The following is an 18,758-nucleotide window of genomic DNA, read 5'->3' on the forward strand; positions in this document are numbered from 1 at the left end:
GGAAGTGTTATTTCAGATGATCCATTTTGGAGTGTGTTTGTATAGTAAACCCTTTGTATAATGGACACTATAATGGAACCTGGTTATAACAGACACCTTGAACCTATTGGGAAAACCCTCAGGATAACAGAGGAGTTGTCTGATAGTTCGTGACTGCATAAATATTAACTGGATGAACTGTAATACAGGTTGTACCTCTCTAGTCCGGCATTCTATGGTCTGGAAACTCCCGTGGTCCGGAACGATTTTAGTTTGCCCAATAGGTAGATAACCAGCTTTATTTATTTATTTATTTTTTTATCTGAATTATTATTATTATTACAGGAGTATTAAATTTTCGCCCCTCAGGCTCCAATGTGGGTCAGTGACCTGTGCCCAGGTGGGCTAATCCCCGTAAAAAAACAACAACAACAAAGCCGCGGGAAATTAAGGTTTGTTTACATCCGGCAGTTCGGCTCTCTCTCTCTCTCTCTGTTTGTCTATACAGAGTACAACATTTAACTCTTCAATATATATGAACAGTAAATAAGTGTTGCTTTCATATTCTTATGTAGAGTAATGACGATATGTTTTCACATGTGCGCACTTACATACGCGATCTCACTTTTTTCTTTAACATTAATGGTTAGCTACTTATATTGTTCCATTTATTAACATTAAATAGCATTACTTCAAGCAGCCATATTAATTTTTACATTAATTTTACTACAGCTACAACCAGGGTCTTATTTTCTTGTTTTATATGTAGAACCAATCAGTCACTGGTTTTGTAAACATTAACGAAAACAATGCTGGCAGCCGTCTCGTCTCCTCGTGTGTTTTAATATTCCACGAATTATTAATGAATTGTATTGTTCATTTTGCACACAAACATTAATTATAAAAAAAATCAGAAACATTGATTAAAACATATATGAACAGTAAATAAGTGTTGCTTTCATATTCTTATGTAGAGTAATGAAGATATGTTTTTCACATGTGCGCACTTACATATGCGCAGTCTCACTTTTTTCTTTAACATAAATGGTTTGCTACTTTTATTGTTCTATTTATTAACATAAGATAACATTACTTAAAACAACCATATTAATTTATTACATTAATTTTACTACAGCTACAACCAGGGTCTTATTTTCTTGTTTTATATGTAGAACCACTCGGTCACTGGTTTTGTAATCAACGGAAACAATGCTGTCTCATTTCCTCGTGTGTTTTAATATTCTACGTATTATTAATGAATTGTATTGCTCATTTTGCACACATAAACATTAATTCAATAAAAAAGACATTGAGTAATAAACAATAATGAATCTTTTTTACATAAGAGAAATGACGCTGTTTACACGATTGTGCACGTCGTCTGAACGTTGGCGGGCCGTTCAAACCTGTCAAAATTCGAGTTTCCACCGTCAAAATTTTAAATTATGTAGTGTTTTTTTTTGTGTGTCCAAATAAAAAACGTTGAATTAAAAACTCACGAAATTTGAGAAGCTACTGTACGACATTTAACCCTTCAATATGTCTTCAAAGAGACCATGAAGCAGTGAAAGTGGTGCAAACATAAGCACAAGTCACTATCTGTCCAGGAAAAGGGTGAATTTCCATGGTCCGGCACCGGTCAGGTCCCGAGGTTGCCGGATTAGAGAGGTGCAACCTGTATTGTATTTAATAAAGAATATTATTGAAAAACTTGAGCAATTAACAACTATTACAGAATTATACATGATGCATTTTTGTTCTAGTCACCACACTTGTTACATGCTCCTTTAACCTGAACTTCCCTGCTTGGCTGAGTGGGGAAATTATCATAAGGTATAAAGTTTTAAGTGTCCTGTGTCATCGGGTTTCCACCATGAAGCTATGTGGCGAGTGTGTGGTGAGGTCAAGAGGGTCTTTTTTTTGCTTTCATTATTGCTTTATATGCTTTTGTTATTGCTGCTTATGTGCCCAATATTTTTAGTTATAATATTATAGTGTACAGTTAAAGCTACTTTTTGGGGTGAATCTAGTGACCTGAACAGACAACACTTGGTTTTAATAAATTTTCGGCTATAACACAATTTTTTTTTTACCTGTTAGTCTGTTATCCTGAGAGTTTACTGTAATATGGTTTTATAATTATGTCATGAAGTAGTCACAGTTTATGGTGTTGAAGGGTTACACTCAGGTGTACAACCCAGGACTCATGGCTATAATTCAAGTATATTTTGTTAAGTTTCACAGTTGGTCATAAAATTGGATTTCAGGATCAATCCATAATTTTTTCTCGTGTAAACTTTCATATGTTAAATCCCGGTGATATAGTCGAGACCAAGACCATTCATAATTTTAGCCTTTATGGATCACCTGAAGATAAGCCCCCTAAGTGCTCACCTGAAGTTTGACAACCCCAAAACTATATGGGGGCTAATCTTCAGGTGATCCATGAAGGCTAAAACTGTAAATGGTACCAATCTTTTCTTGTTCCTGTATCAGTGTATGGAACTGGTATCTGCTGAACTCATTATATTTCAACACCTATTATTTCACCATTGTTTTAATAATTGCTGCTAGTTGTACACATTTGAGGATGAAATGGTGCTATCTGCTGAAATGTTTTGGGAAATTTTTTATCTGTCAATCTATACATAAGAAATTGAATTATTGTACAAAGACCAGAGAGGATTCATTACAGCTGTCCTCTGTTCAATAGGAGGGTATAGTGAAGACCATCGTGCGAACACTAGATATTGTGACCATCGTGGTGCCCCCAGCTCTTCCTGCAGCCATGACGGTTGGTACTTACTATGCCCAAAGTAGACTGAAGAAGAAAGGAATATTTTGTATATCTCCACCAAGAATAAATGTCTCGGGAAAAACCAAGCTTGTGTGTTTTGACAAGGTATGTAATGTGGTGATGGTTTCAGCATTGTACAGTAGTCTGTTTCAATCTTTAATTCCAGCATATTGTAATGTACTAAATTAAGGTATGTAGACCAGACCCAGGTATTTTCTTGGACATTTTTCATCTAAATTTTCCAAATAAATTTCCAAAAATAAGTCTTATAAGGAGAGAGTTATTTATTGTATATCCACCAGGTTGGCAGTGTCATGTTGTTGCTCACTTAACCTACCCTTTTACTTAAATGTCTACAAATTTCTTTATTTTCACCAACTAAGGATCATAACAAGTAGTGGTGTGTGATCATAGCTGATAAAGTGAGTAATGAGTCGGAATTTTGCAGTGATTACAGCTGTGAGGGCTATATAAAAGAATTAAACTTACTTGTTCCTTACATTTACTTCAACATAAAAACGTATACTATACAGTAATTGGTTATTAACCCTCTCGTGCATCATGATGTGAATCTTGTCAAATCATTGAGTAGCATTACGTTGGTGGTGCAAATCGCATCATTATAGTGCTTTAAAAATTAACCAAAAAACTGTTCAAGACAATTGTATCAAATTTTCGTTTATCATAAATGACTGCATGATCTTGCGAGTGAAGCTTCCAGAAAGTACCAAAATGCTGGTGGAGTTCCACTGTCCTTCAGTTTCCTCCCCTAAGCTGTGCTGGTACCATATGTTATGCCCTGACATGCGTAACGATATGAAACATCGTGCTAAAACTGTAAACGTATACCTGTGGTCAGTTGATTGGTATCACTCATTTTCTATTCCATCAACTATGGGGTGGTCGATACTTATTTTACTGACTCCTTAAAAGTGTTTTTGAGAAAAGGAACTTAGTGATAATAAGGTTAGATGCATTATCTTATTAATTTTATTACAGCCCAGGTCTTGTGGCATACAGAAAAATGTAGAGTTCAGTATTTTGTTGTACACACTAAAGTCTCACATGTGAAGAATACAGTACAGTACAGTATACAGTATTTAGGCACAATTATGTTTATATTTGAATCTGAATCACTGACTATAATTTTCTTGCCACATGAGAATTACTGTACTTAAACTACACATTACCTTATTTTTTGTAATAAAGTTCTGAGTCTTCTGAATATTTCATAGCTATATCATTTTACCAGACTGGCACCTTGACTGAGGATGGACTAGAAGTGTGGGGTGTGGTGGAGGTAGAGGGCAGCCACATGGGAACACCTGTCATGGATGTATCAAGTGTTCAGCACACATCTCACCTTGTTGCTGCTATGGCCACGTGTCACTCCCTCACCTACCTCAATGGACAGCTAACGGGAGACCCGTTAGATGTTAAAATGTTTGAGGCAACAAAATGGGTAAGTTTGATTTGATCTCTTCTCTGGTATGGTATAATTGATTGATAAAAAAGTTTTTAGTGAAGTTTCCAAGAAATTGTTTATGACAGAGAGTTATAGTACTTGGAATGTTTTGAATAATCTGGCATAAATCTTTGAGGAGTATATAGGGTTTTCTGTAAAAATGGAACCAAATGAGTTAGGATTAGGGGTTAGTTAGGACTAGGAAGTTAGACAAATTATTTATTTATACCATTTTTTAGGGGGGGGGGGGTGGGGTGCTAGGGATGGCTATCTTTCCAAACTACTGTATAAGCAAAAAAAAAAAATTTTTTTTTTACTTCCAAATCCAAACTAACCTTTCCCTGTTGGCTTCCATTTATATAGAGAATTATTTAGAATATTTCTAAATTATTGAAACCTGATGCAGTAGACTCTCAATATTCATGGTGTTAAGTTCTTGAAAAGGTGCTAATACAGAAACCATAATGTAAAAAAACTTAGTTCAATGGGGTAAAGGGGGTTAGGTTCTTGGTATGACTGAACAGAGGGGGGAAATGGTAAATGTTTAAGAACAATAACAATGATAACAAGAAATGCTGTATCTAAATAATATTAATAAACATAAATTAATGTGTTTTTTATATACCTTTGATGATCATGGTTTGAGACATTCTATGTGACATCACAAGTGTGCAGAATTTACATTTCAGAGAGAGAAAGCGTGCGTCAGATTTTTAAAAACGTAAATACAGTCGACCCTCGTTAATTCGGACTAATAGGGGGGGGAAGGGTGTCCGTTTTAGCCGATTGTCCGAATTAACCGATTTAGGAGTTAATATTGCATTATATTTCAGTCATTGTTTTCGTCACGATTTTATCCCACTTTCCACTGTAATACGTACGTAATTTCAGCAAAAATATTACATTTCCGTGAATGTATTATATCAAGCACAGTATGAATAGAATACCATTGTAATATAACAGTATTTTAACGAAAACTACTATAAACGAATAACATCTCAAGAACATCGGAAGCTTAGGTAAAGTCGTCTTTTTGTCATGTATTTTATCTATTTTACATTGAAATACATCACGTTTCAGCAAAACTACTATCTATTTCCAAGAATATATTCATTCAGGGCAGTTTAGGTAAAAATAACGTGTGATGTAACAGTTTAACTGGCGATTCGAAAAAACACGTGTACGTGTAGCTGATACTCAACAGCTGGTAGTGCGTCGTAATGTTATGGCTCTATACAGGAGGTTGAAGTAGTTATTGGTATTATATTAAGTGTGAAATATCAAAAAGGTTTTTATTACCGGTATAAAAAAAACTTTCTGAATGCAAAAATTGCAAATTTATGACAAAATATTGCAGCAGAATCACAACTTTATGCTGGCTCAAACTGGCATATCACAAAGTCATTTTCTGGGTTGCTGTATGCTAAGTTGTATTCATTAATAGTCCAAAATCAGTAATCTGTAAAATCTTGAAAATTTTTAAATTATATTGCAGGATTTTCATATTCTACAGGTACAATATTAATCAAAATAAACCATTTAATTATTCTTCTTATTCAAAACATCTACATTATTGTTTTGTTGCTTTTTCTACCAGTACAGCATTTTATTTTATGTACAGTAATACTAAGCTGCTACGGTTTAAGCTTAGTAGCGACTTCACATATCTGGCAGTGCCTCACCAGAGCTGAACTTTCACTTAACGTGGGTTTTTTCCACGTATACGCAGTGTCCGGCTCGAGAGCTATTTTTAGCTTCGCCCCACCTGCCACCCTGCCTGACTTCCTGCCTGCCTGTTTTAGCTCATAAAATTCACACAAATTACCCGGCCAGAATATAATTTACATTGCTGGAATTCTTACAATATGATGATCATTTTGAATATAAACATCATAGATTTTGCATTAGATATACAAATTTTAGATATAATGTTTACTCTGAGTAAATATGTTATTTTTTGTGCAAAATATATGACATTTGTATTCAAAATATTCCTGGTCTTACAAGGAATCCAGCAATGTCAATTATATTATCCTAACTTTAGTTTGAGGTATTATTTATTACTAAAAAGGTAAATATTCTGGTTTTCCCACACATCTGGTAGGGAAGGTTAGTGGGGGGTGGGGGGGAGGGAGGGACCGACCGACCGACCATCTGTTACCGTGTGAAGAATATTTATTTTTTTTATTAACTGCAGATATTTGTTTTAGCTCATAAAATTCATACAAATTACCCAGCCAGAATATAATTTACATTGCTGGAATTCTTATAATTTGATAATCATTTTGAATATAAACATCATAGATTTTGCATTAGACATACAAATTTTAGATGTAATGTTTACTCTGAGTAAATATGTTATCTTGTGTGCAAAATATATGACATTTATATTCAAAATATTCCTGGTCTTACAAAGAATCCAGCAATGTCAATTATATTATCCTAACTTTAATCTGAGGTATTATTTAATACTAAATGTTAAAATTTAGTTTTTTCACTCAACATCTCTTGAAGGGAGGATTGGTGGGGGGTGGGGGGGGAGGGTTGGGACGGACCGCGTGGTTGGAAGAGGGGGGAGGCAAGGTGGGGTACTTTGATTGACAGATAGTGTCGTGAAGAATATTTTTTTTTTATTAACTGAAGATATTTGTTTTAGCTCATAAAATTCATACAAATTACCCGGCCAGAATATAATTTACATTGCTGGAATTCTTACAAATTTGGTGATCATTTTGAATATAAACATCATAGATTTTGCATTAGACATACAAATTTTAGATATAATGTTTACTCTGAGTAAATATGTTATCTTTTGTGAAAAATATATGACATTTATATTCAAAATATTCCTGGTCTTACAAGGAATCCAGCAATGTCAATTATATTATCCTAACTTTAGTTTGAGGTATTATTTATTACTATACCTGGTTTTTCCCCCAAAATTTCTCAGAGGGAAGAGCCAGCGAGTGTAGTGTGAGAAGAGGGGGAGGGAGTGGAGTCCATTATTTGAATGGACATTAACTTGGCGACTGTATTTCTCTATTTCTCTTAAGTATTAATTGTGTGCATGTACCATCATAAAATTAAGATGTTATTTTTACTAGAACATAGGTATTGTGTCGGAAAAAGTGGAGTTTGGGGGTCGGGCCAGTTTTTATTGGAATTAATCCCATATGTTCTGTTGTTCACTTAGCGTGGTTTTCATTTAACACGGTACCCTGTGGGTTTTATTGACCGCGTTAATGCTACTGTACTGTATTTCTTATTCACCGAAGTTAACTTTTGAATGTAGATATATTAATAGACTTGTTTACAGTATTTTGATGTATGGTTGTTCACTATGAACAGTTGCAGAAAAAATTCCCTGGACACTTGGCAGTATCTGACGTGTAAGTACAGTAATTCAGAATCATAAGGGAGGATTGGTATTTTATTGTATTGTCTCAGATTTTCTTCGTCATAAGGATTGTTTTAGTATTTTATCATTATTTTTTCCATTTTGTGGTTCTAACATATGTGATGAAAAGCAGCATTATTAAATATAAACTAATCATATATATATATGACCCAGAAGTACCAACAGGTGCTAGACATTACAAGTGTTCAGGGTATTTTGTCCTCAATTGTACACAGTGAGACAGACAGCATAACAGACAAAAAAAGTGAAAAGTTCTTGGCCAGTTGTTTATGTAGGTAGGCTGAAAGTAATGTGGAAAGTGACTGAAGAATTATAAGGGTGAGTAGGATGATACATTGACGAAAAGTGCAGAACCATGCAACAAATTCTCGAGAGATGGAAATTCTGTAATATGGTTTAGATACTGTATTAAAGATGAAGATGATAAGAATATTGATCCCTATTGAAATGGTAATATAATGTTGTTGATGTTAATGTGTGTGTGTGTGTGTGTGTGTGTGTGTGTGTGTGTGTGTGTGTGTGTGTGTGTGTGTGTGTGTGTGTGTGTGTGTGTGTGTGTGTGTGTGTGTGTGTGTGTGTGTGTGTGTGTGTGTGTGTGTGTGTGTGTGTGTGTGTGTGTGTGTGTGTGTGTGTGTGTGTGTGTGTGTGTGTGTGTGTGTGTGTGTGTGTGTGTGTGTGTGTGTGTGTGTGTGTGTGTGTGTGTGTGTGTGTGTGTGTGTGTGTGTGTGTGTGTGTGTGTGTGTGTGTGTGTGTGTGTGTGTGTGTGTGTGTGTGTGTGTGTGTGTGTGTGTGTGTGTGTGTGTGTGTGTGTGTGTGTGTGTGTGTGTGTGTGTGTGTGTGTGTGTGTGTGTGTGTGTGTGTGTGTGTGTGTGTGTGTGTGTGTGTGTGTGTGTGTGTGTGTGTGTGTGTGTGTGTGTGTGTGTGTGTGTGTGTGTGTGTGTGTGTGTGTGTGTGTGTGTGTGTGTGTGTGTGTGTGTGTGTGTGTGTGTGTGTGTGTGTGTGTGTGTGTGTGTGTGTGTGTGTGTGTGTGTGTGTGTGTGTGTGTGTGTGTGTGTGTGTGTGTGTGTGTGTGTGTGTGTGTGTGTGTGTGTGTGTGTGTGTGTGTGTGTGTGTGTGTGTGTGTGTGTGTGTGTGTGTGTGTGTGTGTGTGTGTGTGTGTGTGTGTGTGTGTGTGTGTGTGTGTGTGTGTGTGTGTGTGTGTGTGTGTGTGTGTGTGTGTGTGTGTGTGTGTGTGTGTGTGTGTGTGTGTGTGTGTGTGTGTGTGTGTGTGTGTGTGTGTGTGTGTGTGTGTGTGTGTGTGTGTGTGTGTGTGTGTGTGTGTGTGTGTGTGTGTGTGTGTGTGTGTGTGTGTGTGTGTGTGTGTGTGTGTGTGTGTGTGTGTGTGTGTGTGTGTGTGTGTGTGTGTGTGTGTGTGTGTGTGTGTGTGTGTGTGTGTGTGTGTGTGTGTGTGTGTGTGTGTGTGTGTGTGTGTGTGTGTGTGTGTGTGTGTGTGTGTGTGTGTGTGTGTGTGTGTGTGTGTGTGTGTGTGTGTGTGTGTGTGTGTGTGTGTGTGTGTGTGTGTGTGTGTGTGTGTGTGTGTGTGTGTGTGTGTGTGTGTGTGTGTGTGTGTGTGTGTGTGTGTGTGTGTGTGTGTGTGTGTGTGTGTGTGTGTGTGTGTGTGTGTGTGTGTGTGTGTGTGTGTGTGTGTGTGTGTGTGTGTGTGTGTGTGTGTGTGTGTGTGTGTGTGTGTGTGTGTGTGTGTGTGTGTGTGTGTGTGTGTGTGTGTGTGTGTGTGTGTGTGTGTGTGTGTGTGTGTGTGTGTGTGTGTGTGTGTGTGTGTGTGTGTGTGTGTGTGTGTGTGTGTGTGTGTGTGTGTGTGTGTGTGTGTGTGTGTGTGTGTGTGTGTGTGTGTGTGTGTGTGTGTGTGTGTGTGTGTGTGTGTGTGTGTGTGTGTGTGTGTGTGTGTGTGTGTGTGTGTGTGTCCTCCAGGGTAGCTGGTGCCTCTAGATTTAATAATAGTTTTTGACTCAAATATTTTGTGGGGAGGTTTTATGTGAGTAATATAGAAGTTATAGCCATATATTTGTTAACATAGATTTATCTTGTATTAACCAATAGTCACTCATTGTATATGTAAATTTATACTGTGCATGTAAGAGTGGTTTTAATTACTTATTCAACTTCCAAATTAAAAAAAAAATTATTTCAGATTAACTTTTCACTAATATGTATTATGTAACTGGCTTATGAATTAGCAGTACTGTACAGTACTGTATTATTTGTGTTACAGTAAGCATAGAGTGATTAATGATTTTCCTTTTCAGAAGTTCTTTTCATCTTATTCAGAGAATAGAATATTTCTTCAAACTAAATACTGACGTATGAATATGCTTGTGATGATAATGGTGACAATAAAATTACTAATCTGCAAGGCTACACTGGTTGGGAGCATTATATGTATGTGTGTGTGTGTGTGTGTCAGTCATTGAAACTTTTAAATATTGTAAATTCTTTATGCTTAAAAAAAAGTTGAGTTTTGTTTTTTGTTACTTGTTGCACTTAGATAGTAGCCATAACAGTACAATTACATTATTCTGAAATTTAATGCTTGCAAAATTGTTTCTTTATTATTGTGTAGTCAAGTGAGGTGGTGGGATGTCAGGTCAAACTAACATAACTTAAACCCATGTCAGGCGCTGGAGGAGCCGGTTGAAGACGACACACACCGATTTGATAACCTAATTCCCACTCTTGTTCGTCCTCCTGCATCGTCTCTCCCATCTTCTCCCATCTCCGTTTCTTCCATTCCACCTCCTCTCCCACCAAGTATCAGCACTTCCCCTACTCATGGCACCACTGTCTCCACCTCTCCTCCTCCCAGTGCTATTGTCTCCATTTTTCCTCCTCCTCCTCCTCCCAGCACTGTCTCCACCTCTCCTCCTCCCGGCATCACTGTCTCCACCATCTCTCCTCCTCCCGGCACCATTGTCTCCGCGCACACTCCACTTGCTGGCTCCACTCTCGTCGTCCACACTCTCACAGATGGTAGTGGTGGTGGTACTATTTCTGTTGATGGCTTGGTTGATCTACAAGATGTCAGCTTATTGCAGCAGGTGATAAGGGCTTCTGGATGTATAATATCTATATGTGCTTCTTGTTTTTTGTTTTGTTTTGTTCAAGTTTGCTTTTTGTTGATCCTACAAGTAGACTGATTCTTATGTTAATCTTGTTTATAAAATGGATATCTATGTAAATCTAATGGCAGCACTAATAAATGTTACAGGTAGAGAATATGAGAGTAAGATTATAATTTAGAAAGATTGATCGAAATTTAGATAGGTATAAGTTTACAATTGGTTCAGCATGTACTGTATATACAGTACTGTACTGTATATAGACAATGCAGCATACAGTTTAGAACTTTAGCATATAGAGATTGCAGGTATACAGTTCAGCATGTACAGTATATAGATAATGCTTATACAGTGTACTTACAGTAGACCATGCAGATATACAATTTCTATATATCATGGCATGGAGAGGTACAGGATCAAAGATTCCAATTAATGGGAAGATTACTTTTATTATCTGTAAAGTTAGACAATTTGTACATATAAGGCAGTATTGACTCAGAATGTATATAGACACTTCAGGTATACAGTAAAACCCCCCTAATTCAAAATAATAGAGGCTCTAGCTCTTACAAATTATGAGATTTTACAAAATACTGTATGAGGGACACCTCCCGAGAGTTAAAAAACCCCGGTATTTTTCCATTATCTGCCCCAGTCAAAATTTTAAAATTGCTAAGTATAGGCAATCCTCTACTTACGAACATAATTGGTTCCAGAGGTCTGTTCACAAGTCCAAATTCACCTCTATCGCTTGCAAACAATGTGTTAAATATGAAAAATACCTTTTGTATAGCACACCTAGATCACAGTACTACATCATACGACATTGATTTTGGTCCTCTAGCCACAAACACAGAAGTTTTTTCTTCTCATCATGCAATTTTCCTCTTTTCTTACTTAGGCACAGAATGTTTTACATGCTCCATAATTCTTTCTTTGTCCTTTAAATACAGTCAAACGATTCAGTTCAAAAGCAAGAGCCACATTTGTCATCTTATCACCTCTTTCCACATGCTTTATTATCTCTAGTTTCATTTCTATTGTAATTGTGTGTCTTTTCTTACTTGCACTCTCATCACTGGCACTACTTTAATGCTTCTCAGACATATTGGGTTCGATAATGTTCATAAAAGCCAAAAAATTAAGAGTAAAAACAAATTAAAAATAGAAGAGAAAAAACACTATATTAATCTACACCACAAATATGCTGTAAGCTTTTTGAAGTGAGACAGATTGCATAAGTATAGAAACACAGAAGAAGGCAGTGCATTCCACAGTTTGGCTGTGTGAGGAAAGAAGGCTGTAATATAATGGGTTATTCTAGTGTGACCGACTCCACACAGAAACGGTGGGCACCGCAGGCAAGACAGGTGTTACGAGCCCAAGGCCTTGCCGGCAGTACACAGGATGCCAAATCCACCGAACATTGCCCGTTAAAGTACCTGTAAGAGAGAGAGAGTGAAGCAACATTGCGGTGAAGAGAAAGGGAAGAGGGATTATTGACTAAAGGAGGAGAATTAATAAGACGAAATGCCTTTGATTCCACCCTATGTAACAGTTGGACAGAAGAAGAGCCACCCCAGATATGAGAGCTGTACTCCAAGTTAGGACATATGAATCCCTTATAAACTTAAAGCATCTGTTCAGGAATGACATATGCTATATATATATATATTCATAAATGTCTCATAATCTGAAATGTTTCATATTTTAAAATGTTACCATATATTACAAAATTTGTAATAAATATTTCTTAACAGCAAAACATTATGAATTACCGTATGAGTGATTTTGAATTTGAGGGTACGAATTATGGAGGTTTTATTGTACTGTACAGTGTACATAGACCTTGCAGGAATGTAATATCCAATGTACACAAACGGTGGTAAACAGGGTAACCAACAAAGCCATCAGATGCTTGTTTCTTGTAGGGTCCAGATTTAACATTAAGCATGAAACTAGTAAGCTACAGTATGTATGAGGAATGGTAAGAAGTAGTATTTACTGATCTTCATGTTTGTTATAGTGTTTCTTACCTTCAGAGAGTTATGTTCCCTCCTTCACTCACTGTCTCTGTGTGTAAAAGTTTCTATTGCATCATTTATGAGTATGAGTTTCATGTCCCCGAAGGTGCCTCTCCGTAGGGCTCTAAAAGCTGCTTTATTTTCAGATATCTTTCAGAAATTTCAGTCTACACTCCACGACCTTGATGATGCCTAAGTTAGGCCATATCATTTGTCTATGGGCCTTAATCTCTGTCTACAGCCCTTATTCTTTCTGTTTATAGCCCTTAATATCTCTGTTTACAGCACTTATTCTCTCTGTCTACAGTCCTTATTTTCTGTCTTTGGCCCTTAATTTCTCTTGTCTGTGGCACATAATCAGTCTGTCTACAGCCCCTTCTCTCTGTTTATGGCCCTTAATCTCTGTCAATAGTCCTTATTCTGTCTATGACATTTTGATACTTTTCAGGACATATAATACACACACTTAAAGGTTCTCTCCTGTTTATTATAATAAGCTTTTTGGGGTCAAGAGCTGCTACACACACACACACACACACACACACACACACACACACACACACACACACACACACACACACACACACACACACACACACACACACACACACACACACACACACACACACACACACACACACACACACACACACACACACACACACACACACACACACACACACACACACACACACACACACACACACACACACACACACACACACACACACAGCCACACACACACACACACACACACACACACACACACACACACACACACACACACACACACACACACACACACACATCCTTGACCACCGAAGGGTCAAGACGTACCTGGCGCTCCTCTCGGAGCAGCCAGGTCAACTGTTATGTTGGCCCATACCAACTCTCTCCCCTGAACCCTCCTCCCCACCGGAATATCAACAAGTTCACGCCAGAAGTTACTATTTCATTTAGGAAAGAAATGGAACCAGTGTTAAACAGAGGTGAACAGTGGTGAACAGTGCTTAAGCCAGTGAGAACAACTCAACAGTAACAGTGGTACCCAAGTTGACCTTTCACACAGTGAGGTCCCAGGTACCCAGTGATAACGGCCCGTGAGACCCAACTACCAGCGATGTGTTAATCCGTCTACGATAGGAAGGCCTGGAACCACACCTCACTCATATAACACCATCTGTGAGGGAATTACTACACCACGTGAGGCCCCTCATAACACCATATGTGAAGGAGTTACTACACCACGTGAGGCCCCTCATAACACCATCTGTGAGGGAATTACTACACCACGTGAGGCCCCTCATAACACCATCTGTGAGGGAATTACTACACCACGTCAGGTCCCTCATAACACCATCTGTGAGGGAATTACCACACCACGTCAGGTCCCTAATAACACCATCTGTGAGGGAATTACTACACCACGTGAGGGCCCTCATAACACCATCTGTGAGGTAATTACACCACGTGAGGTCCCCCATAACACCTTCTGTGAGGGAATTACTACACCACGTGAGGTCCCTCCTAACACCATCTGTGAGGGAATTACTACACCACGTGAGGCCCTCATAACACCATCTGTGAGGGGAACTACTACACCAGTTTGAGGTCCTCTCCAACACCATCTGGGAGGGAGTTACTACACATGAGTTTGCTGTTCAACACTACATTAATCTGTATATTTCACTGTATGTCCTTTGCTTCTAACGTATAGCTTTGTTAAACCACCAATGTATGTAATAAGTCATTTATGTCCAATATATTTTCAGCCTTCACTGCAGAACTTTTTTCAATAAACCGTTAATTATTATTACACACACACACACACACACACACACACACACACACACACACACACACACACACACACACACACACACACACACACACACACACACACACACACACACACACACACACACACACACACACACACACACACACACACACACACACACACACACACACACACACACACACACACACACACACACACACACACACACACACACACACACACACACACACACACACACACACACACACACACACACACACACACACACACACACACACACACACACACACACACACACACACACACACACACACACACACACACACACACACACACACACACACACACACACACACACACACACACACACACACACACACACACACACACACACACACACACACACACACACACACACACACACACACACACACACCCTATATTCCATTTTGGGGTCAAGTGCTACACACACACCATACACACACACACTATATTCCATTTTTGGGGTCAAGAGCTGCTACACACACACACACTATATTCCGGCTTTGGGTCACCCCATTTTTGGGGTCAAGAGCTACACACACACACATATTCCATTTTGGGGGTCAAGACATACACACACACACACCATATTCCATTTTGGGGTCAAGAGCTGCTACACACACACACACACACACACATGCACACATTCATATTCCTTTTTGGGGTCAAGAGCTGCTACACACACACCATATTCTTTTATGTTATAAAATGTCATTGATGGACATTCCTAGCTAGGTAAACATCAGCTAATTTGACTCAATTCTTCTTAAATCCTAAATGTTCGTTCATCTTTATACCCTGCATTTTCACTTCTCATTTTACCACCTATTAGTTCTGTCATCTGTTTCTTTGTATAAGAAGACTGTGGTTGATATATACAGCTTATTTACCTGTATGCTTTACATTTATTCGCCGAAAATCATATATGAGATGTTGCATATGAAACAAATTAATTTCTTATACAAATTAATATGGTACTTGTGGAAATTTTACGGGGCATCTCCTGATAATATATAGCATATGTGCATGAGAGGCTATTCGAGGTGTCTTTGGAACGTGTCTTTGAAATTGTTGAACATGGTTTTTGTACTGTAGTGCTTTCATATTTGCTTCTTTCAGTTGATTGTGCTCTGCTTGAATGACTATGCATCTGTTTTTGCCAGTCATGTGAAACCAACTGTGACCAAGTTTCTATTCTGCATAGAATTATTGTAATTTGTGTTTATTTTTAATTTTGTATGCTAGTTTTCCTTGTTTATTTTTGAAGTTGCAAGTTTTGGAGTTTTGTGACAGAGTTTGGAAGAACCAACCCAAGGCAGCTCCAACTATGACCAGATGACCCCTGCTGTGGTCAAGCCCAGTAACAGAGAAATGTACATGGATCCACCGAACATCACAAACATTGTCGAGACACCATTCCAGGTTATACAACTACCTTATTGTTTTGTTAAATGTTGTGTTAATACTGTAATGTCTTTTTATTCTTGTATGCTTGTGATTTTGTTTTTCAATCTATTTCTGTGTGTATTACAGTACAGCACATGTTGTCTCTCCTCATAGTTAACAATGGTAGAATTTGTGAGTAAGCCATTTTTTTGTTTAGTATTACAGGTAGATTGATTTGCTAAAAAATATTAGTGTAAGTCATCTTTCTGACAGTCTATAAATATGTTTATTTTGGGGTGATAAATCACAAAGAAATTTGATAAAGGGAAACACATTTTTTTTTAATAATTTGCTTTACAGTAATCTTATTCATGAGTTCATTATTTTTTACCAATCTGTATTTATATATTTTTTATTCACCATCATTTGCTTAAATTGGCTGTCTTATTTGTATTTACAATTTATAATCAACGTTAAAAAGAATTTTGATTGTATAGTTTTCTATTTAAGGTTGCTTTTTGCTCTTGTATCAATACTGTAGTTGTGCACAGTGTTGCATGGTGGCACAATTTTTGTTTTAGCATTTTGACATAGTTAAACTTTTTGAATGATCTTGTGAATGATAGAGTAGATACACATGATCAGTGTGAAGGATAGGGTGTGGTATTCACGTGAGTTATATGGGGCAATTTCAGGTTCCTTATGAGATTGGCATTGTGCGCCAGTTTCCGTTCAGCAGCAGTAGTCAACGAATGTCAGTCATAGTGAGGATGCTGGGCCAACAACACATGGATCTGTATGCTAAAGGGGCTCCTGAGGTGATTCAGTCTCTCTGCCGACCTGAATCAGGTTAGTAAAGTGAGAGTTTGTACATCTTATTACTGTGTGGTTATTTGTGGCAAAGTAGTATGTACAGTATACCTTGTACAGCAGTACTTCATATAGGTCATGTATAGTACCGGGTACTTAGTTCTTATTGAGCAGTTGGTCATATTGTTTGTGGAAAATAAGTACAGTACTGTATTTAATTCTTACATTGTATGGTAAGATATGAACCTCAGGCTTGTTTTATCACACTGTTTGTAAATCAAATTCTTACACATGTGGGGTGGGTTAGTGCCTTTGTTTTACAGTTGCCTTTGTAGTCCATCATAAAGGTATTAACTACATCTACATCTTGGTCAGTAAGGTTATTCTGTAAATTGCAACCACGTGAAGAAGTTTTTTATATATATATATATATATGTAGTTCCTGTATTTGAATGTCATTGGCTATAAGAGTGATATTCACAGGTGGATGGTGAGAGGAAGAGGGGAAGACTTTAAGTAGGAGATGAAAAGAGGAAAAGAAGTGAAGTCCTCCCCTCCCTGGTAAAGTCTCAAATACCCATCTGGCTTACCTTTTCACTTCACATAATTTTCACCCATCAGAAGTACATGTTTCCCTACAAATCATGTCCTGCACTCATTTATGTACTGGACACTGCTGCTTTCTGGATTTCCATTCACCTCTCTTGTAGTTTGTCCAGCCCATCCTTCCATCTATAAAATTGAGAAAAAATGAGCTTCAACACATGAGCTATTGTCTTTTAGATAATTTTTTCTTTTTCTTGGTAGGAGTGTGGATATTATAAGATATAGTACAGTACCATAGGTTATTTTTCAGTAAGTCATGTAGTTAGTGCTAATATTTGAGTACAGTACATCATGTATATTAAGCTTGACTGTTGGTTGTAGCATAATTTGAATGCTCATCTTAATTGCTTCTTAACAGTACCAGATGACCTGGGACCTATCCTAACCCAGTACACGGTGCAAGGTTTCCGTGTCATAGCTCTTGCCTACCGCACAATAAAGACTAAGCTATCCTGGCACGCTGCTCAGAGAATTTCCAGGGATCAGGTAAGTTGAATTTTTTGTGACTGGATATAGTCATGACATAGATCAAGACCACAAATGAGAGACCTTTTTTAAGTTTAGCCTTTATGAATCACCTAAAGATTAGCTCCAGATATTTTGGGGGTTTTAAGGTAGTTAAACTGGAGGGGGGCGACTGCCCAGGTGATCCATAAGGGCTAAATTTATAAGAGGATTTGGTCTTGAGGAGATCACTAATCTGTACATGGATAATAATCTTGTAGGATTTATTGTTGTGTAAGTTTTTGTCTTGTGAATTAATATGAATTTGTTTAAATGTTGATGTAAGATGGAGTATAATTTGATGGATTCTTGTTACTACAGTTTATACAGGTTGAGTATAATAGTAGTATTACCTCTCTTTACCGAACTTCTAGATATTGAAATTTGCTATACAATATGCCCTTCAAGTTTGTGGGGGTTAGGTTCTCAAAATGGTCGCAAATCGCCAAATCCGCGAATAACATTTGCTGATCGGGGGGTACATTTTTTACTTGTGTACAAGGAAATGTATATTCCTTTGTATGTTTGCCCTTAGGACAATTACTCTTCTACCTGTATTGTGTACATGTGTGTGTGTGTGTGTATGTAGACACACACAAACACATACAAATAAAAAATAGTGGGAAAATCCTTTCACAAATAATCAGAAAAAAATTATTAAAAATGTTGATTCTACCCTCAAGTCCACTCCGGGCTTTATTAATAACAAAGCATGGCGTGGCTATTTATTCTTGAAGAATTCCATTAGTTTTCTTTGTTTATTTAAAAAAATTTTCAAACCTATGTCAGACTGGGACTTATTCTCCTATCTCA

General features: G+C 37.6%; 1 protein-coding gene across 5 annotated transcripts in view; it reads left to right on the plus strand.

The window, feature by feature from the left end:
• LOC121872920 (polyamine-transporting ATPase 13A3-like) overlaps positions 1 to 18,758 on the plus strand; it is a 76,404-nt gene that overhangs the window by 31,448 nt on the left and 26,198 nt on the right. For 4 of the 5 annotated variants that reach the window (XM_042376035.1, XM_042376039.1, XM_042376037.1 and 1 more), the window contains exons 11-16: positions 2,693 to 2,881; positions 4,029 to 4,238; positions 10,332 to 10,751; positions 15,933 to 16,061; positions 16,721 to 16,874; positions 17,800 to 17,927. In XM_042376035.1, the coding sequence (XP_042231969.1) occupies positions 2,693 to 2,881; positions 4,029 to 4,238; positions 10,332 to 10,751; positions 15,933 to 16,061; positions 16,721 to 16,874; positions 17,800 to 17,927 (1,230 nt within the window). The remainder of the gene's footprint in view (positions 1 to 2,692; positions 2,882 to 4,028; positions 4,239 to 10,331; positions 10,752 to 15,932; positions 16,062 to 16,720; positions 16,875 to 17,799; positions 17,928 to 18,758) is intronic. The other variant, XM_042376040.1, reaches the window with a different exon arrangement.

This window comes from Homarus americanus, unplaced genomic scaffold, assembly GCF_018991925.1.
Source record: "Homarus americanus isolate GMGI-L3 unplaced genomic scaffold, GMGI_Hamer_2.0 scaffold11022, whole genome shotgun sequence".
In the NCBI taxonomy this organism is placed as follows: domain Eukaryota; kingdom Metazoa; phylum Arthropoda; class Malacostraca; order Decapoda; family Nephropidae; genus Homarus; species Homarus americanus.